Genomic DNA, 26,038 nt, shown 5'->3' on the forward strand with positions numbered 1-26,038 from the left:
AAGATGGATTGACACAGTGGCTGCAACAATGGGCTCAAACATAGCAGCGATTTTGAGGATGGCGCAGGACTGAGTAGTGTTTTGTTCTGTTGTATATAGGGTCACTATGAGTAGGAAATAACTCAATAGCAACTAACATCAACATATAGCATATTTAACTGTGTGTACCTTTATAAACATATCTAAATACAGACAATAAAATTTTAACACTCCAAAGTTCAAAGTATTTTATCAAAATTTCCTTATTTGTACTTACAGTCCATTTAGAAAAGAAGGCAATCAGCAAAGTTTATTACTCAAGTTGAGACCATAAAGCAGTAACAGAGTGAAAATGAGAACCCAAAAGAAAGTTTTCTCTATATTCAGGGGCCTTTCAACTATGTCACATCACCAACATTAAAATTGCCTCAGGGATATAGAAATCAAATCAATTCAGTCTTAAAAGTTTTAATCATCATCACTGAAAGGAAACTAACCAGATCCTTCCAGGTCTCACAGAGTAGCTGTTACAGTTGTTAGGTGCCATGGAGTCAGCTCTGACTCATAACGACCCTATGTACAACAGAACGAAACACTGCCCAGTCCTAAGCCATCCTCACAATCATCGTTATGCTTGAGCCCACTGTTGCAGCCATTGCGTCAATTCATTTCATCAAGGGTTTTCCTCTGTTTTGATAACCCTCTACTTTATCAAGCATGATGTCCTTCTCCAGGGACTGGTCCCTCCTATTAACATGTCCAAAATACATGAGACGAAGTCTAGCCATCCTTGTTTCCAAGGAACATTCTGGTTGTACTTCCAGGACAGATTTGTTCATTCTTCTAGAAATCCATGGTATACTCAATATTTTTCAGCAACACCACAATTCAAATGCATCAATTCTTCTTTGTTCTTCCTGATTCATTGTCCAGCTTTTGCATGCATATGAGGGGATTGAAAATACTATGGCTTGGGTCAGACATGCCTTAGTCTTTAAAGTGACATCTTTGCTTTTCATACTTTAAAGAGGTCTTTTGCAGCAGATTTATCCAATGCAATCCGTCGTTTATTTCTTGACTGCTATTTCCATAAGTGTTGACTGTGGATCCAAGTAAAATGAAATCCTTGACAACTTCAATCTTTTCTCCGTTTATCATGATGTTGCCTATTGGTCCAGTTGTGAGGATTTTTGTTTTATGTTGAAGTGTAATCCATCCTGAAGGCTGTGGTCTTTGATCTTCATCAGTAAGTGCTTCAAGTCCTCTTCACTTTCAGCAAGCAAGGTTGTGTCATCTGCATAACACAGATTGTTAATGAGTCTTCTTCCAGTCCTCATGCTGATGCCACATTCTTCATACAGTCCAGCTTCTTGGATTATTTGCTCAGCATACAGATTGAATAAGCATGGTGAAAGGATATAACCCTGATGCATACCTCTCCTGATTTTAAATCACAGAGTTTCCCCTTGTTCTGTTTGAACAACTGCCTCTTGGTCTATGTCCAGGTTCCTCATAAGTACAATTAAGTGTTCCAGAATTCCCATTCTTCTCAATGTTATCCATAATTTGTTATGATCCACAAAGCCAAATGCCTTTGCATAGTTAATAAAACACAGGTAAACATCTTTCTGGTACTCTCTGCTTTCAGCCAAGATTCATCTGACATCGGCAATGATATCCCTTGTTCTATGTCCTGTTCTGAATCTGCCTTGAATTTCTGGCAGTTCCATTGAGGTATTGTGGCAACCATTTTGAATCACCTTCAGCAAAATTTTACTTGCATGTGCTATTAACGATATTGTTCAATAATTTCAGCATTCTGTTAGATCACCTTTCTTTGGAATGGGCACAAATATTTGTCTCTTCCAGTTATTTGGCTAGGTGGCTGTTTTCCAGATTTCTTGGCATGGACAACTGAGCACCCCCAGTGCTGCATCTGTTTGCTGAAACATGTCAATTGGTATTCCATCAATTCCTTGACTCGTCTGTCAGTTTGTCATACTATGGTGGCTTGCATGTTGCTGTGATGCTGGAAGCTATACCACTGGTATTTCAAATACAAGCAGGGTCACCCATGACAGTCAGGTTTCAGCAGAGCTCTCAGACTAAGTCAGGCTGGGAAGAAAAGCCTGGCGGTTTACTTCTGAAAAAATTGACCAGTGAAAACCTTACAAACAGCAGCTACATAGTAGAAAGTGGTGTAGAGGCCTCTGGAAAACATACGACTTAACAAAAGAAGCACTGCTGTGCAAAAGAACAGCTCACCTTAGGGTGCACCATGGTGATTTTGTGTAAAAAATTCTTTATAGCCAGACAATCTGTCATCAAAGTTCTGGGCTTTTCATCAACCTGCAACAACACAACAAAAACACCACCAAACATACACAAACCCACGAGCACAAATGAATCAAATTATGGTATTGCTTCCATAAAGTAACTGCATCTCAGAAAGGTTTCTGGATATCCAAGGGGAAGAAGCATCTTTGGGGATAAGAATTAGACACAAAAGGGAATCTAAATAGCCATCATTTCTTAGGTTAGAGTAGCCTTTTCATGGACCTTCAGGAGACACTTGAATAAAGATCAGAGTATACCAACAATCTCAGAACCACCTTTTGGAACAAATTCAAAGTACTTCAGATGGGAGCTGAGAACAGTATCTCTGTCTTAACTCTACTATCTTAATGTGTTTTGGGACAATCTGTATTAAGGATCTGAGTGGAGTCAAAGGAGCAGACACTAAAAGGAATCTTATTTTTTAACATCAACCCATTCATTCAAACATTTATTTATAAAGAAAAGCTGCAGAGCAAAAAGCTCCAAAGTCAGAAGGCCTGTGTTCTAGTAATGACTCTGTAAAAATCAGTTAAATAACCACGAAAAAAAAAAATCACTTAGCTGCTCCGGTCCTCATTTCCTAATCGGAAAAGCAGGGATTAACGTACCCTTACTACCTCATAGAATTGTTTTAAGGATCAAATAATATTATGTAAGTATGGTGTATCTTAAACACAAGAATATCACCTGTTGAGTGCCTACTATAATACCACTTGTTGAATGCCTGATATGTGGTAAGAATTATGCAGGTAAAGAAAAAAATTTATATATATATATATATATATATATATTACCTCATGACAATCTTGGAAAGTAGCTATTACTAGTCCCTCTTTATAGATAAAGAAAAATGAGGCTCAAAGTAGCTAGGCAACTTGCCTAAGGTCACTCAGCTGCTCAGCGGTAGAGCCAGAATTCAACTTTATTCTACATAATGCCAATTGCCCATGCTCTTTCCAATATACTATGCTACTTCCCCACAAATACAACATACTCATACCCCCCATTTTATAGATGAAGGAAACGAGTCTCAGAGAAGGTAAACAACTTGCCCAAGGTTACCCAGGTGGATCTGGATCCAAAACCTTAGTCTTAACCACTTTCCCATATTGCCTCCCTCCACTTAATATAAACCAAAAACCAAACCTGTTTCCATCGAGTCGATTCTGACTCATAGTGACTCTGTAGGAAGGCAGAACTGCCCCATAGAGTTTCCAATGCTGTAAACCTTTATGGAAGCAGACTGCCACATCTTTCTCCCTCAAAATGGCTGCTGGGTCCAAACTGCCCACCTCTTGCTTAGCAGCCAAGTGCTTTAACCACTGTGCAACCAGGGCTCCTCCTATTTAGTACAGTGCCCATAAAATAAATGTTAGAAAGAATCTCCTGGAAAACAGAAAAGTCCAGGAGAACGAGAAGAAAGGAATTACGAAATACAGTCAGAAATCAGTAAGCTCTTAATAGTGGCTCAGAGAATACAGGGCCGTGTACTAGGTACATGTTGAAGAAAAGAAATGATCTCAGGCCTCAAAAGCTTCTAACACAATAAAGAAGAAAGATACAAATATCTAATAATGAAGAACAAACCATTACAATACTTTTTAAAGTACACTGAAGAAGTGGTCAAGTACTGTGCAATTATTAGAAAAAATATTAGAAAAATAGGTCAGAATTATGAGAAAATTCCTAAAACAAGTCTAGGTTTATTCATGCATATAAATAGCACTAATCAAGGAGTAACTGCAGCATGCATATCATTGTCATATCCCTCATTAAAAAATTTTGGTATAAACTGTTCAGTAGTAGAAAAGCAATGGTCTCCTACAGGAATTTTCTGTACTTGTAACACTCCCAAAACTTCTTGGAACGGTTTCAAACCTCTGTAACTTTGGTGATTACAGGGTGTGTTATAGAACAGGCTAATTATATCTTAACAGCAAGGCAACCAAACGAGTGAAAATTCCTTGAGCATCTACTGGAGAAGGGCTGCAATTACTAATGATTTACTGAACACCAAGCAGTTTATATGCATTCGTTTTCTTAAAGCTCTCACCAATATTGTAAGTAAAAAATAACCTCATTTTATAGATGTGGATAATGGGACTCAAAAAAGTTAATTTGTCCAAGGTCACACAGCTAGTTAAATGGCAGAACTGGGACTCAAACCTAGATCTGACTAACTCCAAACCCCCATTCCGTTATGTGTTGCTGCCTCTCCAAGTACCATCATTTTCTGGGCACTGGGTTGTTTTTTTTTTATGGAGTGTGACAGGCAGTGCTTATGTACGTCTACTGAATATGTTTTTATTTGCTTAAAAAACAGTTAATGTGGCTTATTATATACATGGGCCTACAGAGATAAACAAGACAATCTCTGAATTCGCGGAGTTAACAGTTCAGTAGAAGAGAAAGACAGATGGTGACACTGTGGTTAAGAGTTTGGCTGCTGACCAAAAGGCTGGCAGTCTGAATCCACCGGGCACTCCTTGGAAACCCTATGGGGCCGTTCTACTGTTCTACAGGGTTACTATGAGTCAGAATCAACTTGATGGCAATGGGTACAGGTTTTATATGACAACGTGAGAAGTTTTATGATTTAGAAGGACTGGAGAGGATAAAGTGACCACATGTTACACAGAGTAAGGAGCTCCTTTCAAGGTCTACTAGTAGGATTATAATAAACAACTAAAGAGATACTACAAAGCCTTTTACAGTTGGGTGTTAGAAACCCAGTAACTCAGCCTGACATGCTACCAAAGCAATGAACCTTCGTAAGTGATCTTATGAAAAAAATAGATGCTGCTAGCCCTGGGCAACGGAAACCACAATTGAATCACATGGTTTCAGCCTTCACCTTGGACTACGAGCCTAATTATTTGATGGGATATATAACTGTTTTATATCTACAAACATGAACCTATACAGTCATGGGCCCTATATCACTTTCCAGGAGAAAGTATCCATTCATCCACCCATCCATTCATCCATCTATCTACTAACTATACTATCTACTTACGTATTTACAAAAAACACACAGTTGCGGTTGAGTTCTGACTCATGATGACCCCATGTGTTGCAGAGTAGAGCTGCGCTCCACAGGGTTTTCAAGGCTGCAACCGTTTGGAAGCAGATCACCAGGACTTTCTCCTGAGGTAACTCTAAACAAAAAAAAAAACTGAACCCATTGCCATCGAGTCAATTCTGACTCACACCGACCCTACAGGACAGAGTAGAACTGCCTCACAGGGTTTCCAAGGAGCGCCTGGTGGATTCGAACTGCCGACCTTTTGGTCAGCAGCCACAGCACTTCACCACTACGGTGGGTTCAAATCGCCAGCCTTTCTGTCAGAAGTTGAGTTTTTAATCATCCGAGCCACCCAGGGATTCCTCACTCACACACATATACACATGCACAGGTATATACACACAGATATGTATGTGTGTTTACATGCAAGGAGCCCTGGCAGCACAGTGGTTAAGCCCTTGTCTGCTAACAGAAAGGTTGGCAGTTCAAATCCACCCAGCAGCTCTACAGGAGAAAGACCTGGCAATCTGCTTCTGTAAAGATTACAGCCTACAAAACCCTGTGGGGCAATTCTCCTCTTTCACATGGGGTTGCTATAAGTTGGTATCGATTCAATGGCACCTGACAACGTTGCTGTTGTTGTTAGGTGCCGTCGAGGCAGTTCCGACTCATAGCGACCCTATGCACAACAGAACGAAACACTGCCCGGTCCTGAGCCATCCTTACAATCGTTATGCTTGAGCTCATTGTTGCAGCCACCGTGTCAGTCCACCTCGTTGAGGGTCTTCCTCTTTTCCACTGACCCTGTACTCTGCCAAGCATGATGTCCTTCTCCAGGGACTGATCCCTCCTGACAACATGTCCAAAGCATGTAAGATGCAGCCTTGCCATTCTTGCCTCTGAGGAGCACTCTGGCTGCACTTCTTCCAAGACACCCAACAACAATATATACATACACATCTCTATCCTTATTCTTAGATAGCATTATTGTAAAAATAAACATAAAACAGATAAAATGGTCAGAGAACCTTGTAAAGTCAGAATGATTTTGGAGAGACGTGTTAGTCAGCCTGGCATCCCTCCTAAATGAGGCTCTCTTCAGTCTTCCAGGGATTAGCTCTCCTCACATGTCAAATCATGGCTGATTTACTATAGCTTTTTCACAGAAGTCTCCATTCACTAGACTTTGCTATGAACCTTGCCACTCGACCTTTCTCCCCAACTGAGCCATATATGGTGAACACTTTCACCATCTCTTTTTCTATTCTCACTCTCTTCATTCAAATACCTGTTAAATAGCTGCACAGTACTAGAGACAGTGAGACGCAGTGTGCAAACACTTTAAGGACATTTTTGTTCCCTCGAAGTTCATGCTTTCTGGCTGTACCAGTCTTTTCTCTCTCCTCATCTCCATCACAAGCTGACCCCTGGTCGCTCAGCTCCCTAGTACTCCTCTGTACTCCATCATCTTGGGAGACATCCACATCCAAGTAGATGGCCAATCTAAGAAACAAGTCTCAGAGTTCCTTGACCTCTTCAACTCCAATGACCCTGATCTTCACTGCATTCCAGCCATATTTCCATGGCCACAACTTGGAGCTGTTCCATTCTGGAAACCTTAAACCGAAATGTCCCACTCTAATTTTTTTTTTTTTAATTTGAAAAGATATACACCAAAGTGTTAATGCTGGCTACCCTGAGAGGTGGAGCTAAGTGTGCTCTACATGTTGCCTTGGGTCATACTTTGAATTTCCTTACAGCTTTTTTGCAATAAGGAAAAAAATAGTAAGAGCAACCTTAACACTCCGATAACAGCTCCTATTCTTTCAGTCTCTGACCCCCTTAGATCCAGTAAATTGGTTTTTCAGTTTCATCAAGACCTCTAGACCTTGTCGCCTTCCCACTGGGTTAGGTGCCCTTCCTCTATGCTACCAGAGCGTTCAGTGCTTACCTTCATCACAACACATAACTACACTGTATTATAATTATTTGTTTACTTGTCTTTCCCTTTAGATTTCAAGTTCCTTGGGATCAGGCAACATGCCTTAGGCCTTCTGCCTCCAGTACACAGTCCAGTGCCACTGCCTGAACAAACACAGGTTTCTGAATCTATGAGTGAATAAATATTGAAGCAGCACTGATGTATATGAGTATATGAGACACTGTTTCAAGTTCTAATTCTGCCAATTACTTTCATATGACCTTGAGAAAGTCAGTCCAATTCCCTGAATCTCAGGTTTCTCAGCTGCAAAATGGAGTGATAATCCCTGCCCTAGCCACTTCATGGAGTCATCAGGAGCCTTAAATAATATATATAAATGTTAGGTAAGACAATTATCATTACTTGTTCAGACTGGCTAAAACACATGACCTCGTTTCCTTGAATTGCTTGCTTTGGTTTACCAGAATAACCTTTTTATTGCCACTTGACATTAAAAGTTTCAGAGCTGACTAGCCATGAATTGTTCCAGATTGTTTACCCACCATTCCCCTAAAGAAGATAAGGCACAGCCAGGAATACCTGTTGTCCCAATACTGTACCCGTTCCTTTCAGAAGGAGCATATCATTGTTCAGACGTGGAGAAAGGCCTCCCAAGTGCTTCCTGGGAGAATGTTTTAAGTATTCTAATTCTTTACGTCTCCACCGACTCAAAGGAAGGAAGGAAAGGGGATCGGAAAATCGTTAAAGGAATGAAGAACTCACATATCTCTCTCATAACTCTGGGCTAGAAATAAATCAACAAACCCACTAACCACCCAAAGACATCTGTAAACCAACTTAATAAAAATGGACCCAAGTAGGATCTGCACTGGGAATCAACTTTTATTTTTCTGGAGCTCCAAATTCAAAGAAGGGCTTATTTCAGTGGTTCCTAAACTTATCTGCACATTAGAGTCCCCTGCAATTTTTTAAAAATGACAAAGCCCAGGCCACTTCCCAGACCAATTAAATCACAACCTCTTGGAGTATAGGACACAGACATCAACACTTTGGAAGTGTCCAGGTGATTCAATGTGTGCAAAGGGAAGTCTGAGAACCAGTGCCTTATTTCATTTCAACTTCAGGCAAGCTTTTCTTTCCTGCTACCAGATTTGTAGAAAAATGATCAAATCATCAGTAATTTACAGACCACAACAAAACTTGCCTCAAAAATCATCTGGAAGGGTGATACCCCTGATGTGTTCGGGGAAGAGCTGGTTTCCTCTAAAGTCCACATCAGCTTCGCAGACAATCCCGGCAGTATAGACTGTATTTCTGCGTTGAGAAGAAATGGCCATAAAGTAAAACATAGTTTGGATAAGCACCAGAGTTTCTAGAATTGTTCATAAAACTGATGAGCCAAGAAAGCTTTTCTCTGATGAAAAGATTATCTTCAAAATTTAAAACATGATTTGAAATGGCTATGCATCAGCAAACTGCTTAAACATTTGGAATTATATTATGAGGTTAAGACATTTAATCTCATGTTTTCAATTTTTCACATTTGCTAAATCAATTTGCATTCTCAGTTAATTTCCACAAGGTCACATCCAGTGCTGGAAATCTCCAGGGTTGATAGCTTTAGCTGATATTCTTTGTTTTTATTTATTTTTTTAAATAAATCAGTTCATTATTTAATAAGCACAAGTTTAGTAAGTGAGCTAATTGAAAGCTGAAAACAAAAATTCAAGAATGATCCTTTAAGACCTGTACCTAATGAATATAATGTATTCTTTACTGAGGTAGTCTTTAACAAAGAAAAGCAAGCTCTTGCCAATTTAATTCATGAATTAGCCACTTGGTACACTGTTACATGTTGACACAGAATTTCCCACAAAGCACCAGCGAGTCCTGGGTCATCAACAACAAAAAGGACATCAACGTATGCACCATCCTTCTTCCGCGTCATATTCTGGGACTCATATAATAAAGGAGAGAACAAATCTACCATTTTACAAAAGCCCTGCCCCTTCATTTCCCCCCTACACTAGAATAACAATGGAAAACTAAATATTAATGTTGTTGTTAGGTGCCGTCAAGTCAGTTCCGACTCATAGCGACCCTACCTACCTACCTACGACAGAATGAACCACAGCTCGGTCCTGCACCATCCTCACGATCATTGCTATGTTTGAGTCCACTGTTGCAGCCACTGCATCAATCTATCTCATTGAGGGTCTTCCTCTCTTTATCATCGACCCTCTGCTTTACCAAGAGAAGATGTCCTTCTCTGGGGATTGGTCCCTCCTGATAACACGTTCAAAGTACGTAAGACAAAGTCTCACCATCCTCCCTTCTAAAGAGCATTCTTCCGAGACAGATTTGTTCATTTTTCTGGCAGTTCATGGTTGCCTTAGTCACCTAGTGCTCCTATAACAGATATACCACAAGTGGATGGCTTTAACAAACAGAAGTTTATTCTCTCACAGTCTAGGAGGCTAGAAGTCCGAATTCAGGGCGCCAGCTCCAGGGGAAGGCTTTCTCTCTTTCAGCTCTGGAGGAAGGTCCTTGTCATCAATCTTCCCTGGTCTAGGAGCCTCTCAGGCACAGGACGTGCTCTGCTCCTGACACTGCTTCATTGATGGTATGAAGTCCCCGTGCCTCTCTGCTTGCTTCTCTCTTTTATATCTCAAAAGAGATTGACTTAAAATACAACTTAATCTTGTAGAGTCTTGCCTCGTTAACATAACTGTCTCTAATCCCACCTCATTAACATCATAGAAGTAGGATTTACAACACATAGAAAAATCACATCAGATGACAAATGGTGGGCAATCACACAATACTGGGTACGTGGACTAGCCAAGTTGACACACATAATTTTGGGGGACACAATTCAATCTATAACAATAAAAAAAAAAAGTATGTTCGATATTCTTCGTGAACACCATAACTCAAAGGCATCAATTCTTCTCTGGTCTTCCTTATTCATTGTCGGGCTTTTGCATGCATATAAGGTGATTAAAAATACATGGCTTGAGTCAGACGCACCTTAGTCCTCAAAGTGACATCTTTGCTTTTTAACACTTTAAAGAGGACTCTTGCAGCAGGTTTGCCCAATGCAATAAACCCCCACCCACTGCCCTTCAGTTGATTCCAACTCATAGCAACCCTACAGGACAGAATAGAACTGCCCAATAGAGTTTCCAAGGAGCACCCAGTGGATTTGAACCGCCAACCTCTTGGTTAGCAGCTGTAGCACTTAACCACCACGCCACCAGGATTTCCGCCCAATGCAATATATGGTTTGAATTCCTGACTGCTGCTTCTGTGGACATTGATTGTGGATCCAAGTAAAATATAAATATATATATCCAAAACCCAAACCCAATTCCGACTCACAGCACCCCCATAGGACAGAATAGAACTGCCCCATAGGGTTCCCAAGGCTGTAACGGAAGCAGACTACCACGTCTTTCTCCTGCAGAGCAGCTGGTGGGTTCGAACTGCTGACCTTTTGGTTGGCAGCCAAGTGTTTTAACCACTGCACCAGCAGATTTGAAAATTCTACCTTGTAAATGAGGCTGACAACGTTGATGCTAATCAAGAATTCAACTTTAACAACTTAATACCAAATATATCCTAAAATAATGGTACAATTTTTTCCTAAGGTTTTCATACTACAGATCTAATAATGCCTTAGTCATCTCAAAAAAGTATGGACAATCCCAAGATCAAGCTTTAGTTGTCAGTGTTAATGGGTAGTATTGTTCTCGCCATTAGTTTGTTTTTCCAACCTAGTTCAGTCACAAAGCCCCAGATCATGTGAAAGCGTGGTTATGCTGCAGCTAAGTTTAATGAACTTGATGCTGAATCAGGAATGTCTTTCATCAATCTTCAGTTTTGCCACTGACTGATTTTCTGACATAAGGTAACCTCCCCTCTTTTCTGTTATTCAATTACCTTTCTGTGAAATAAGGAAAAATTGTTCCTGAATCCTACTTCTTTTCGAAGTAATAAAATAGTACAGAAATGGGGAAAGCATGTGAATACATGAGGAAAAGGTTTGTAAATTAACTTTGAATTCTTCAGAAATTTTAATAATAATTTTAAATCGTGTAGTTGTGGAGGGGGATCAATTTCAATTGTCTTACTCTGTATACCAAAAAAAAAAAAAAAAAATCCTTATGGACCAAATAGAGTTAAATGTAAAAAGGTGAAACAAGAGAAATATATAAAAGCCTTCTACTTCAAGATAAACTGAGCACACGCTGAAATCCCCTCTTTCTATTCCAACACATAAAATGAGAGAACAAATATTTTTTAAATCTTAATAAATGATCAGAAAAAAACAGAAATCTTTATAGACCAGGAATTGGGAGGTATTCTTCCCCCACCCTCAGAAGAAAAAAAAGAAAGCCCATGTCTGGGGACCATAGTTCCAGGGGACATCTAGGTCAACCAGCATAGCAAAATGTATTAAGAAAACATTCTGCAACCCACTTTGGTGAGTGGCGTCTGGGACAGAACACCAAAGACACAAGGTAAATATGAGTCCGAAAGACAGAAAGGGCCACATAAACCAGAGACCAGAAGAACTAGATGGTGCCCAGCTACCACCAATGACTGCCCTGACAGGGAACACAGCAGAGAATCCCTGATGGAGCATGAGGACAGTAAGACATCAAATTCTCATAAAAAGACTAGGCTTAACAGTCTGACTGAGACTAGAGGGACCTCAGAGGTCATGGTCCCTGGACCTTCTGTTAGCCCAAGACTGGAACCATTCTCGAAGCCAACTCTTCTGACAAAGTTTAGACTGGACTAAAAGACAGAAAATGATACTAGTGAGGAGTGAGCTTCTTGGCTCAAGTAGACACATGAGACTATGTGGACAGCTCCTGTCTGGAGGCAAGATGACAAGACAGGGATAGGAGCTGGTTGAATGAACACTGGAAATACAGGGTGGAGAGAAGGAGTGTGCTGTCTCATTAGGGGGAGAGTGGCTGGGAGTACACAGCAAGGTGTGTATAAGTTTTTGTATGAGAGACTGACTTGATTTGTAAACTTTCACTTAAAGCACAATAAATAAAAAAATAGATTAAAAAAAAAAAAGCCCATAGTTGCAAGCAAGGATCAAAGATGTACCACATTTGGGGCCTGCGCTGGGAAAAAACATGGAACTAATATTATAATGCCCATAAGTTTAAGAGCAAGAGCCACACAAGCCTTGTACACATAGGAGATCTAAACAAGGGACCAAAACATGAATGAAGACCAGAGATGGGTCACCTGGCTACCTGAGGGTCACGTTAAAGCCCAGTGATATACTGGTAGCTGCATCACTCAAGCAGGACAAGGGGCTCAGAATCAGGTCACACAAGTGGAGACAGGACACAGAACTGTACAATTTGTGAAGATGCAGGAGCTTTGTGTCTGTTACCCAGGCAAAGTCTAAACCAAAGATAACACACCATGCAGGGCTAGGGCTTAGCAACCCAGAGAACCTCCTACTGGAAGGCTGTCATGTGTTTGTGTCCAGGAGAAACAGATCATGGACAATTAGCTCTTAAATAAAAATTACCAAGCAACAAAGATCAATATCCTTAAAAACATATTTCAATAGAAATTACACCTGAGGAAAATGATCTAATAGAGAAATCTGAAAAGAGACTTTAAAATAAGTATTTTATATTTTATAATCTCAAAGAGAAAAATAAAACAAGAATATGCTGTTATAAATCAAACAGAAAATAATGGGGGATGGGGAGGAACACACAAAGAAAATAATGGGGGGGAACTATTGGAAATCTTGAAAATTAAAGATATAGTGTTTCAAATTTAAACTCTGTGGATGGTTAGAGGACACAAGTAAAAAGCAAATTTAAAAGAAAAGTAATACGTGAATGTTCATAGCAGCAGTACTCATAATAGCCAAAAAGTGAAAACAACACAAATATCTATCAACTGATGAATGGATAAACAAAATGTGGTATATCCAAACAATGGAACGAAAATACTGATACATGCTACAACATGGATGAACCTTGAAAACACTGGGGCTGTCCAGTCAGTTCTGACTCACAATGACCCTCTGTACAACAGAATGAAACACTGCCCAGTCCTGCGTCATCCTCACAATTAATGCTATGCTTGGGCCCATCGTTGCAGCCACTGTGTCAGTCCATCTCATTGAGAGTTTTCCTCTCTTTCGCTGACCCTCTACTTCATCAAGCATGTTTTCCTTCTCCAGGGACTGATCCCTCCTGATAACATGTCCAAAGTACATGAGATGAAATCTTGCCATCCTCACTTCTAAGGAGCATTCTGGCTGTAGTTCTTCCAAAACAGATTTGTTCATTCTTTTTTTTTTTTTCTTATGCTTTAAGTGAAAGTTTACAATTCAAGTCAGTTTCTCATACAGACACTTAAACACACACTGTTATGTGACCCTAGCTGCTCTGCCTACAATGTGACAACTTACTCCTTCTCTCCGCCCTATATTTCCCGTGTCCATTCAACCAGCTCCTGTCCCCCTCTGCCTCCTCATTTCACCTCCAGACAAAAGCTGCCCAAAAAGTCTCATGTGTCTACTTGAGCTAAGAAGCATACTCCTCATACCATTTTATGTCTCATACTCCAGTCTAATCTTTGTCTGAAGAGTTGGCTTCAGGAATACTTTCAGTTCTGGGCCAACAGAGAGTCCAGGGACCATGACCTCTGAAGTTCCTCCAGTCTCAGTCAGACCATTAATTCTGGTCTTTTTACGAGAATTTGAGGTCTGCATCCCACTTTTCTCCTGCTCCATCAGAGACTCTCTGTTGTGTTCCCTGTCAGGGCAGTCATTGGTGGTAGCCAGGCACCATTTGTTCTTCCAGTCTCAGGCTGATAGAGTCTCTGGCTTAAGTGGCCCTTTCTGTCTCTTGGGCTCATATTTTTGTGTCTTTGGTGTTCTTCATTCTCATTTGCTCCAGGTGGGTTGAGACCAACTGAGTGCATCTTAGATGGCTGCTTGCTAGTGTTTAAGACCCTAGACGCCACTCACCAAGGTGGGTGCAGAATGTTTTAATACACTTTGTTTCTGATCCAAACTCCAATGACATTTTTAATGAGATGGGGAAACAAATCACAAATTTCATATGGAAGGGAAAGAGGCCCCAGATAAGTAAAGCATTACTGAAAAAGAAGAACAAAATAGGAGGCCTCACACTACCTGATTTTAGAACATATTATACCGCCACAGTAGTCAAAATAGCCTGATACTGGTACAACAACAGATACATAGACCAATGGGACAGAATTGAGAATCCAGACATAAATCCACCCACATATGAGCAGCTGATATTTGACAAAGGCCCAAAGACAGTCTCTTTAACAAATAGTGCTAGCATAACTGGATATCCATCTGTAAAAAAATGAAACAAGACCCATACTTCACGCCTTGCATAAAAACTAACTAAAAGTGGATCAAAGACCTAAATATAAAATCCAAAACAATAAAGACCATGGAAGAAAAAACAGGGACGATGCTAGGAGCCCTCATACATAGCATAAATAGTATACAAAATATTACTAACAATGCGTAAACACCAGAAGAAAAACAAGAAACTGGGAGCTCCTAAAAATCAAACACTTATGCTCATCCAAAGATGAGGGGTTTTGGAGACCATGGTTTCAGGGGACATCTAAGTCAACTGTCATAATAAAATCTATTAAGAAAACATTCTGCATCCCATTTTGGAGAGTGATGTCTGGGGTCTTAAACGCTAGCAAGCAGCCATCTAAGATGCACTCAGTTGGTCTCATACTACCTGGACCAAAGGAGAATGAAGAATACCGAAGACACAAGGTAATTATGAGCCCAAGAGACAGAAAGGGCCACATAAATCACATACTGCATCAGCCTGAGACCAGAAGAACTAGATGGTGCCCGCCTACAACCTATGACTGCCCTGACAGGGAACACAACAGAGAACCCCTGAGGGAGCAGGAGAGCAGTGGGATGGAAATCTCAAATTCTCATAAAAAGACCAGACTTAATGGTCTGACTGAGACTGGAAGGACCCCCAAGGTCATGGTCCCCAGACCTTCTGTTAGCCCAAGACAAGGAACCATTCCCAAACCCAACTCTTCAGACACAGATTGGACTGGACTATAGGATAGAAAATGATACTGGTGAGGAGTGAGCTTCTTGGATCAAGCATACACAGACTATGTGGGCAGCTCCTCTCTGGAGGGGAAATGAGAAGGCAGAGGGGGTCAGAAGCTGGCTGAATGGACACGAAAATAGAGAGTGGAGTGAAGGAGTGTGCTGTCTCATTACAGGGAGAGCAACTACGAGTATATAAAAAACCGAAACCCAAACCCGCTGCCATCAAGTTGGTTCCGACTCATAGCGACCCTATAGGGCAGAGTAGAACTGCCTCATAGGGTTTCCAAGGAGCTCCTGGCAGATTTGAACTGCTGACCTTTAGGTTAGCTGCCGTAGCACTTAACCACTACACCACCAGAGTTTCCAGGAATATATAGCAAGGTGTACATAAATTTTTGTATGAGAGACTGACTTGATTTGTAAACTTTCGCTTAAAGCACAATAAAAATTTTTAAAAAAAAACAGAACATTTTGTTATGCCAGTTGATCTAGATGTCCCCTGAAACCACCGTCCCCAGACCTCCGCCCCTGCAACTCTGTCCCTTGAAGTGTTTAGCTGTATTCAGGAAAGTTCTTAGCTTTTGGTTTAGTCCAGTTGTGCTGACCTCCCCTGCACTGTATGTTATCCTTCCCTTCACCCGAAATAATTCTTGTCTACTACCAATTAGTGAATACCCCCTCCCTCCCTCCCTTCCCACCCTCATAACCATCTAAGAATGTTGTCTTCTGTGTTTAAACTAACACAAACAGAGATAGAACAACTAAATAAGCCTATAACAAAAGAAGAGATTGAAATGAAAAAAAAAAAAATAGGTAGCTTAAAAACCCCCAACAAAAAAACGCCCTGGCCCTGACGGCTTCACTGTAGAATTCTATCACACTTTCTTGTCTACTAATTAGTGAATACCCTTCTCCCCCTTTCCCACCCTCGTAACCATCTCTGTGTTAGTTAAGGTAGGTAGTGTGTTTCTAGAAATTTGTCCGTTTCCTCTAGGTTTTCAAATTTGTTAAGAGTACAATTTTTCATAGTATTCTGTTATGATTATTTTAATTTCAGTTGGGTCTGTTGCAATACTGCCCATTTCATTTCTTATTCGGGTTATTTGCTTCCTCTTCCGTTTTTCCTTTGTCTGTTTGGCCAGTGGTTTATCGATTTTGCTGATCTTTTCAAAGAACAAGCTTTTGGTCTTGTTAACTCTTTCAATTGTTTTTCTGTTCTCTATTTCATTTAATTCGGCTCTAATTTTTATTATTTGCTTTCTTCTGGTCCGGTCCCCGAGGTCTTCTTTTGCTGATCCTTCTATTTGTTCGATTTGTAGAGATAATTCTTTGATTTTGGCCCTTTCTTCTTTTTGGATGTGTGCATCTATTGGTATAAACTGACCTCTGAGCACTGTTTTTGCTATGTCCCAAAGGTTCTGGTAGGAAGTGTTTTCATTCTCAATTAATTCTATGCATTTTATTCTGTCCTTGATTTCTTCTATAACCCAGTAGTTTTTGAGCAAGGTGTTGTTCCGTTTCTATATGTCTGATTTTTTTTCCTTGCTTTTTCTGTTATTGATTTCTACTTTTATGGCTTTATTGCCAGGAAAGATACTTTGTAATACTTTGAAGTTTTGTATTCTGTTAAGGCTTGCTTTATGACTTAATATGTGGTCTATTCTGGAGACTGTTCCAAGTGTGTTGGAAAAGGAAGCATATTTGGCTGCTGTTGGGTGGAGTGTTCTGTATATGTCTACGAGGTCAAGTTGGCTGATTGTGGCATTTAGATCTTCCATGTCTTTTCTGAGCTCCTTTCTGCATGTTCTGTCCTTCACCAAAAGTGGTATATTGAAGTCTCCTACTATTATCATGGAGCTACCTCTCTTTTCAGTGCTGTTAGAGTTTGTTTTATGTATTTTGGAGCCCTGTCATTGGGTGCGTAAATATTTATTATGGTTATATCCTCCTGGTATATTGACCCTTTAATCATTATATAGTGCCCTTCCTTATCCTTTGTGGTGGATTTTACTTTAAAGTCTATTTTGTCAGAAATAAATATTGCCACTCCTGCTCTTTTTTGATTGTTGTTTGCTTGATATATTTTTTCCATCCTTTGAGTTTTAGTTTGTTTGCGTCTTTAAGTCTAAGGTGTGTCTCTTGTAGGCAGCATACAGACGGATCTTTTTTTTTTTTTTTTTAATCCATTCAGCCACTCTCTGTATCTTTATTGGTGCATTTAGTCCATTTACATTCAGTGTAATTACAGACAGGTATGAGTTTAATGCAGTCATTTTGATGTCTTACTTTTTGTGTTGTTGACAGTTTCTTTTTCCCACTTAATTTCTGTGCTGAGTAGTTTTTCTTTATATATTGTCTTTTCCTCTTTTTCACTGTCATTGCTTTTGTAGTTGCTGAGTCTTTATGTTTTTTATTCTGATGCATAGGATTGTTAGTTTCCTTTGTGGTTGCCTTAATATTTACCCCTATTTTTCTACGTTTAAACCAAAATTTTATTTCTTTATATTGCCTTGACTTCCTCTCCTTAAGAAAGGTCTATGACTACATTTTTTAGTCCCTCTTTTTTGATTTAATGTTGTCATCTTTTACTTAATGACGTCTCTGTTTCCCTGTTTTGAGCATTTTAGCTTTGATTTATTTTGCTGATTTCCCTGTCTGGATTGATATCTGGTTGCTCTGTCCTGTGTTCTAGTCTGGAGTTGTTATCTGATGTTATTGATTTTCTAACCAGAGGGCTCCCTTTAGCATTTCTTGTAATTTTGCTTCGGTTTTTGCAAATTCCCTAAAATTCTGTTTATCTGGAAATGTCCTAATTTCGCCTTCATATTTGAGAGACAGTTTTGCTGGATATATGATTCTTGGCTGGCAATTTTTCTCCTTCAAGGCTTTATATATGTCAGCCCATTGTCTTCTTGCCTGCATGGTTTCTCCTGAGTAGTTCGAGCTTAGTCTTATTGACTCTCCTTTGTGGGTGACTTTTCATTTATCTGTAGCAACTCTTAAAATTCTCTCTTTATCTTTGGTTTTGGCAAGTTTGATTACATGCTGATGACTTGCTGTTGGGGTCTACCTTGTGCGGGGTTTGATGAGCATCTTAGATAGATATCGTCTCATCTTTCACAATATCAGGGAAGCTTTCTCCCAACAAATCTTCAACAATCTCTCTTGTATTTTCTTTTATCTCCCAGCCCACGCCCCATTCTGGTACTCCAATCACTCGTAGGTTATTTTCCTTGATAGAGTCCCACATAATTCTTAGGGTTTCTTCATTTTTTTTTAATTTTTTTAAACTGATTTTTCTTCAAATATGTTGGTGTCAAGTGCTTTATCTTCAATATTACTACTTCTGATTTCTATTGCCTCAATTCTGCTCCTATGACTTTCTATTGCGTTATCTAATTCTGAAATTTTATTGTTAATCTTCTGAATTTCAGATTACTGTCTCTCTATGGATTCTTGCAGCCTATTAAATTTGTCCTTATGCTCTTCTCTAATCTTCTTAAGTTCCTCTAATGCTGTATCTGTGCATTCCTTGGCTTGTTCTGTGTTTTGCCTGATCTCTTGGAGAGTTCTGTATATTCATCTTTTGTATTCTACCTCTGGTAGTTCCAAGAAGTTCTCTTCATCCAGAAGATTTCTTGATTATTTGTTTTGGTAGCTTGCTGAAGCCATCATGGTCTACCTCTTTATGTGATTTGATATTGACTATTGTCTCGAGCCACCAATAAGTTATTGTATTTATTTATTTTATGTTTGCTTAGTGTGTCCTAGTTTATTTTGTTTTGTTTTGATATGCCCAAATAGGCTGCTTTTTTTATTGTCTCGAGCCACCAATAAGTTATTGTATTTATTTATTTTATGTTTGCTTAGTGTGTCCTAGTTTATTTTGTTTTGTTTTGATATGCCCAAATAGGCTGCTTGAGTGAGCTAGTTTGATTACTTGTGCCTTTGAAGCTCTAACGTCCTGTCACCAGGTGGTTAGAGCTATTACTAGGTATGTAAGCCCAAGAGTCCATTCGCTTTTCTTGTATGGATACAGCTCAGGTGTCCAGGTACTTGGTCACCAAGTGTGTGGTGCAAGTTCTCACCTACAGAGTTGGACGAGTAGGGGTGACTGCTGTAGCACAGGTATCTGGCTACTGTAGGGGGTCACGCACTGAGCAAAGCAGGGGACTGAAAATTGCCCGAGTGTCTGTGAGGAAAGTGTGTCCCTGTTCCAGAGAGCACCTAGGTGGGTGGGTTTTACAGCTGGACTATTGGCATGCAGTGCTGCTGGCTGTAAGGACTGGGAGGCACCACTTATCCTTGGATATCTGTCAAGGGCAGCTAGGTGGCATGGGTGAAGCCATCAGTCCTCAGGCCCCTGATGTGGGTAGGCAAGGACCCCGCTTTATAGGCAGAGCAGTGTCAAACATCACAAACTTGCCTCTCCACCATATAGCTGAAACAGTTGAAGTTAGACTTCAGGTATGTACCCTGTCCTACTCTGCTAATGAGGGCCTATGCTGTTGAAGTAGGCCCATACAGGTCTATGCAGGGGTGAAAGGCATTCAAAGCTCGTGGACTGCCTATACCTTTACCTAGGCAAAGGAGCTGTTTCGCCCTGAGTTCCCAGCTTATGGGAGCCAGTAGATTACTTTTCCCCCACTTGTTAATTTGTTCCTTCTCTGAGGCTGGGAGGATGGCTCAGGGCACAAGACAGGTCTTACTTCCAGCCTAGGGAAAGTGTTTATCACTGAAACCAGCTCAGGATCTGGTGCAGAGTGGGGGGAGTCAGTTAAACAGGAGAGAGTTTTTTCCAAAAGGGTGTTTTTTTGTCCATACAGTAGATTAGACACAAGCACTTATCTTATGTCAAGAGCACCGCTCTTCACTGACCCCGGAGGCATGAGTAAGCTCTCCACTGCTCGGTCTCTCTGATGTGGAAAACATTTCCTGAATGCCACTGCTTGTCACTCCTCACTGCTTCTGAACCATCTCTTCCTCTCCCTGCCACTGCGTCCAATTCCTCAACTTTGCCTTTGATGTTCAGGGCTCCTAGATTGTCATATATAATCGATTCACTTGTTTTTTCAGGTCTTTGTTGTAAGGGGGACTGATGGAAGCATCTGACTACTCTGCCATTTTCACATTTGTTCATTCTTTTAACAGACCATGGTATATTCAATATTCTTCACCAACACTATAATTCAAAGGCCTCAATTTTTCTCTGGTCTTCCTTATTCGCTGTTCAGCTTTTGTATGCATATGAGGCAACTAAAAACAACACGGCTTAGGTCAGGTGCACCTTAGTCCTTAAAGTGACATCTTTGCTTTTTAACACTTTAAAGAAGTCTTTGCAGCAGATTTGCAGGTACCAATTCTATAGACTTAGTCAACTCTTGATGTGAGAGTGAGAAGTTTTCAAGGGAAGGGAAATTAATATCTGTTCATTCACAGAGAATAAATGGAGAGCTGGTTATAAATGGAGCCCTGGTAGCACAGCAGCTAAATGCTCGGCTGCTAACCTAAAGGTTGGTGGCTTGAACCTGTGGGAGGAAGACCAGGTGATCTGATTCCATAAAGATTATAGCCTTGGAAACCCTATAAGACAGTTCTACTCTGTCCTATAGGGTCACTATGAGTCAGAATTGACTTGACGGCAGTGGCTTTTTTTTTTTTTTAATCTAAAAAGCTAATAAAATTGGTAGACCTCTAGCAAAACGGCATACTATAGAGCAACCAAAATACTATGGAACAGTGGTTAAGAGACAGCCTCTGCAATCATTCCGTCTGGGTTCCTAAACTCTACTTTACATCTAGATTTATGACTCTGAGCAAGTTACTTAACCTTTTTATGCTTCAGTTTCCTTAGCTATAAATTGGAGATGATAATAACCTACTTCATAAAATTGATGTTAGGATTAAATAATCTATTGCATATAAACTGCCAGAACAAGTCTTGGCATATAGTTTATGAAATTAAAAGTAAATGAAATGTTTGCTATTAGTATTATCACTATACCACCATCAAGAAAAAGAGAAGACATGAAAACAAAAGAAACCCAAAAGAGATATGAGTATAAATATTTTTAAATTATGGAAGAATACTATAAATAACTTCACATCAATTACTTTGAAAACTAAGAGCAGGTACTCAATAACTGAACTGAATGAATGAACCGAGGAATGAATGAAAAGGAAGGGGAGAAACAATTCCTAAAACGTATATATATTGCCAAAATTAATTCTAGGAGAAAAAGAAAACTTAAGCCAAACACCATTAAGGAAAACAAGTTAGTAATAAAAAATACTCCCTTCTTCACCTCCCCCCATGCCAAGATATCAGGTTCAAATGTTTTTTACAGGTTGGCTGTACTAAATCTTCAAAGAAGAGATTAAAAAAAAAAAAAGTTCCAGAGAACAGAAATGGATAAATCTACCCAACTCATTTTATAAAGCTAATATAATCTTAAAACCAGGATAAGGACAATATAAACCAACCTCATTAGGAACACAGATGTAAAAATTCAGTCCAGAGTATATAAAAATTATACCATGACTTAATTGTGATACAAGTGTGGTTCATTAGGAAGTCTATCATCTTACAGACTAAAGGAGAAAAACCATATTGTAATCTCAAAAAATGTAGGAAAGGACATTTTAGAAAATGCAAACTCATTCATAACAAAAACTACCAGCAAATTAGGAATAAAAGAGAATTTCCTTACCCTGACAAAGAGCAGGTACCAAAATACTATAGCAAATATCATACTTAAAGGTCAACTTTCGTAAGTAATCTCATTAAAGGAAAGCAAGACACAGATGCTGAACATCACCCTTGCTATTCTACAAATACTCATATTGTTCTATCCAATGCAATATGACAAAGAAAGTAACCCGTATAAGGGCTGAAAAAGATAAAACTGTCACAATTTAGAGGTGCTTTGATTGCTCATATAGAGGATTCAAGAGAAACTACAGATAAGCAATCAAAATTTTTAATAAGAGTGCAATGAATGCCATTCAAGAGGATTCAAGAGAAACTACAGATAAGCAATCAAAATTTTTAATAAGAGTGCAATGAATGCCATTCAAAACAACAACAAACACCATGAGACACCAGGAATTAGTATAACAAAAGCTATATATGTAAAACCTTTATAAAAAGAATTATAAAAGAATCGAATAAATGACAAGATAGATCAACTCATAGAAACAATGAAATGTCTGAATACCTCGAAAATGTTCATTACTACACCAAGTTAACATATATAAGTCCAATGTAATACCAATCAAAATCACAGCAGGATTTTTCAGGGAATTTAGCTAATTATAAAAATCACAGGCAAGAGTAAAGATTTTAAAAACCAAAGACAATTCTGAAAAAGAAAAACAAAATATTAGACAGCGAGATTTATTCTAAAGCTTTAGGAAATAAGACTCTATGGTACTGGCTCAGCAACAGACATAAAGACTGGAGCATACAGAGACAGACCTAAGCATATACAGAACCTCAGTTATTGATATAATAATAAGACTAACTACTGAGGAAATGACTATTCAATAAACTGAGCTAGGATAAGCAGCCATCTACTTGGGAAAGATTTAAGTTAGATCTCTAATTTGTCCAGAAATAGAAGTAAACTCCAGATTAATTGTAATAAGTATAATTTTTAAACTTCAGAACTATTAAAAGAATTACATAAAAAATATCATTATAGCCTCAGCGTAGAAAAGAAGAAAGGTCTCAAATCAATGATTGCAGCTTCCATTTTAAGAAACTAGAAACCGAAGAGCAAATAAAACCCAAAGTAAGCAGAAGAAAGGAAAGAGTAAAGATCAAAGTGGAAATCAATGAAATAGAAAATATCAATGAAGCCAAAAGCTAGTTCTAGCCAGACTGATCAAGAAAAAAAGAGAGACATATACTACCAATACCAAGAGTGAGAGAGGTGGTATTGCTAAAGATCCTATAAACATCAAGAGGATATCAGGTGATATTATGAAAAATTTTATGACAATAAATTCAACAACTTAGACGAAATGGGCAAATACCTTCAAAGACATAAACTACTTATGGTCACTCAACAACAACGACAACCAGATAATTTGAAAAGTTCTATAATTATTAAAGAAATTAAATTTGTAGTTAAAATATTTCCCACAAAGCAAAAATCAGGCCCAGATGGCTTCATTGATTAATTGAACCAAATATTTAAGTATAAAATAATTCTGATTCTATACAAATACTTCCTGAAAATTGAAGAACAAAGAATACTTCTCAACTCACTCCATGAGGCCAGCATTACTCTGCCATCAAAACCAGGCAAAGACCTTATAAGAAAAAACTACAAATATCCCTATGAACATAGATGCAAAGCATCTAAATAAAATTTTAGCAAATTGAATCCAGTAATATATAAAAAGGATAATACAACATGACCAAGTGGGATTTACCCCAGAAATGCAAAGTTGGTTTAATATTTGAAAATATTAATTAATAATTCACCATACTAACAGACTGAAAAAGAAAAACCTTATGATCCTCTCAACAGATGCATAAAAAAGCATTTGACAAAATTCGACATCAATGCCGGATAAAAACTCTCGGCAAACTAGGACTAAAAGAGAATTTCCTCAAACTGATAAAGACTATCTACAAAAACATCTAAAGCTAACATCAGACTTAATGGTGGAAGGTGGAATGATTTCCTGTGAAGGACACCGTTCTCACTACATCTAATCAACATTGTACTAGAGGATCTAGCAAAGGCAATGAGGGAAAAAAAGAAACAAAAGGCATCCAGACTAGAAAGGAAGAAGTAAAACTCTATTTGGAGATGCTATGGTTGTCTATGTACAAAATCCTATGAAATCTAAAAAAAAGCACTTAGAACTAAGAAATTAGTAAGGTTGCATTTCAAATACCAGCAACAAACAAATGGAAATTGAAATTTTTTTAAATACCATTTATAATAGCATCAAAAATATTAAATACCTAAGAGTTAAATCTGCAAAAGAGGTGCAACGCCTGTGCAATGAAAACCACAAAACACCGCTTAGAGAAAATAAAGAAGACGTAAAAAATGGAGAGAGATATTGTGTTCATGTATCAGAAGACTCAATATTGTTAAGATAAATGTTAATTCTCCCCCAAATTGATCTACAGATACAAACCGACTCGATGGCACCTAACAACAACAATACAACAGCCAAAACAACTTTTAAAAAGAACAAAGTTGAAGGACTTAACACTGACTTCAAGACCTATTTTGAAGCTACAGTAATCAAGACAGTGTTGGCATCAAAGACATATAGATCACAGGAACAGAATCCAGAATCCAGAAATAGACCTACACACATACGCTCAATTAGTTTTCATCAAAGGTGCAAAGGCAATTTAGTGAAGAAAGAATAGTCTTTTCAATAAGTGGTAGGGGAACAATTGGGATATTCATATGCGAAACAACACACTTCAATCTATACCTTACAATGGAAACCCAGGTGGCTTAGTGCTTATAAGAGCTACAGCTAAACCAAAAGGTCAGCAGTTTGAATCCACCCAGCGCTCCTTGGAAACTCTATAGGGCAGCTCTGCTTTATCCTCTAGTGTTACTACGAGTCGAAATCGACTCAACGGCAATGGGTTTGGTTTTTGGTTTTATACCTTACACCATACACAAAAATTAACTCAAAATGAAACACAGACCAAAATGTAAAACCTAAAACTTCTAGAAAAACACACAGAAGAAAATCTTTGTGACCTTGGGTTAGGTAAAAATTTCTTAGATGATGACAGCAAAACACAATCTCTAAAACAATAAATTAATAAATATGACCTCATAAAAATTAAGAACTTCTGCTCTTCTAACGACACTCTCTAAAGAATGAAAAGAATAAGCCAAATATCAAGAGGAAATATTTTCAAATCATATATCTGATAAAGGACTTATATTCAAAATATATCCTTTAAAACCCTCAAAAGTCAATAAGAAAACAAAGACCCAATTTAAAAATGGGCAAAAGATATAAATATACACTTCATCAAAGAAATATATGGATAGAAAATAACCACATGAAAAATTCTTAACATCATTGGTCATTGTTGTTGTTCTTAGGTGCCATCGAGTCGATTCTGACTCATAGCAACCCCATGCACAATAAAACGAAATACTGCCCGGTCCTGAGCCATCGTTACAATCGTTGTTATGCTTGAGCTCATTGTTGCAGCCACTGTGTCAATCCACCTCGTTGAGGGTCTTCCTCTTTTCCACTGACCCTGTACTTTGCCAAGTATGATGTCCTTCTCCAGGGACTGATCCCTCCCGACAACATGTCCAAAGTATGTAAAACACAGTGTTGCCATCCTCGCTTCTAATAAGCATTCTGGTTGTACTTTTTCCAAGACAGATTTGTTCGCTCTTTTGGCAGTCCATGGTACGGTCAATATTCCTCGCCAACATCACAATTCAAAGGTGTCAATTCTTCTTTGGTCTTCCTTATGCATTGTCCAGCTTTCACATGCATATGATGCAATTGAAAACACCATGGGTTGGGTCAGGCGCACCTTAGTCTTCAAGGTGACATATTTGCTTTTCAACACTTTGAAGAGGTCCTTTGCAGCAGATTTGCCCAATGCAAT

The 26,038-nt window shown here is 38.9% G+C and overlaps 1 protein-coding gene across 1 annotated transcript in view; it reads right to left on the reverse strand.

The window, feature by feature from the left end:
* The window catches only part of TOP6BL (TOP6B like initiator of meiotic double strand breaks), a 91,168-nt gene that overhangs the window by 41,208 nt on the left and 23,922 nt on the right, over positions 1-26,038 (reverse strand). The window contains exons 4-5 of the mRNA XM_023559554.2: positions 8,488-8,597; positions 2,245-2,328 (exon numbers count right to left, since the gene is read on the reverse strand). Of these exons, the coding sequence (XP_023415322.1) occupies positions 2,245-2,328; positions 8,488-8,597 (194 nt within the window). The remainder of the gene's footprint in view (positions 1-2,244; positions 2,329-8,487; positions 8,598-26,038) is intronic.

This window comes from Loxodonta africana, chromosome 7, assembly GCF_030014295.1.
Source record: "Loxodonta africana isolate mLoxAfr1 chromosome 7, mLoxAfr1.hap2, whole genome shotgun sequence".
NCBI classification, from domain to species: Eukaryota; Metazoa; Chordata; class Mammalia; order Proboscidea; family Elephantidae; genus Loxodonta; species Loxodonta africana.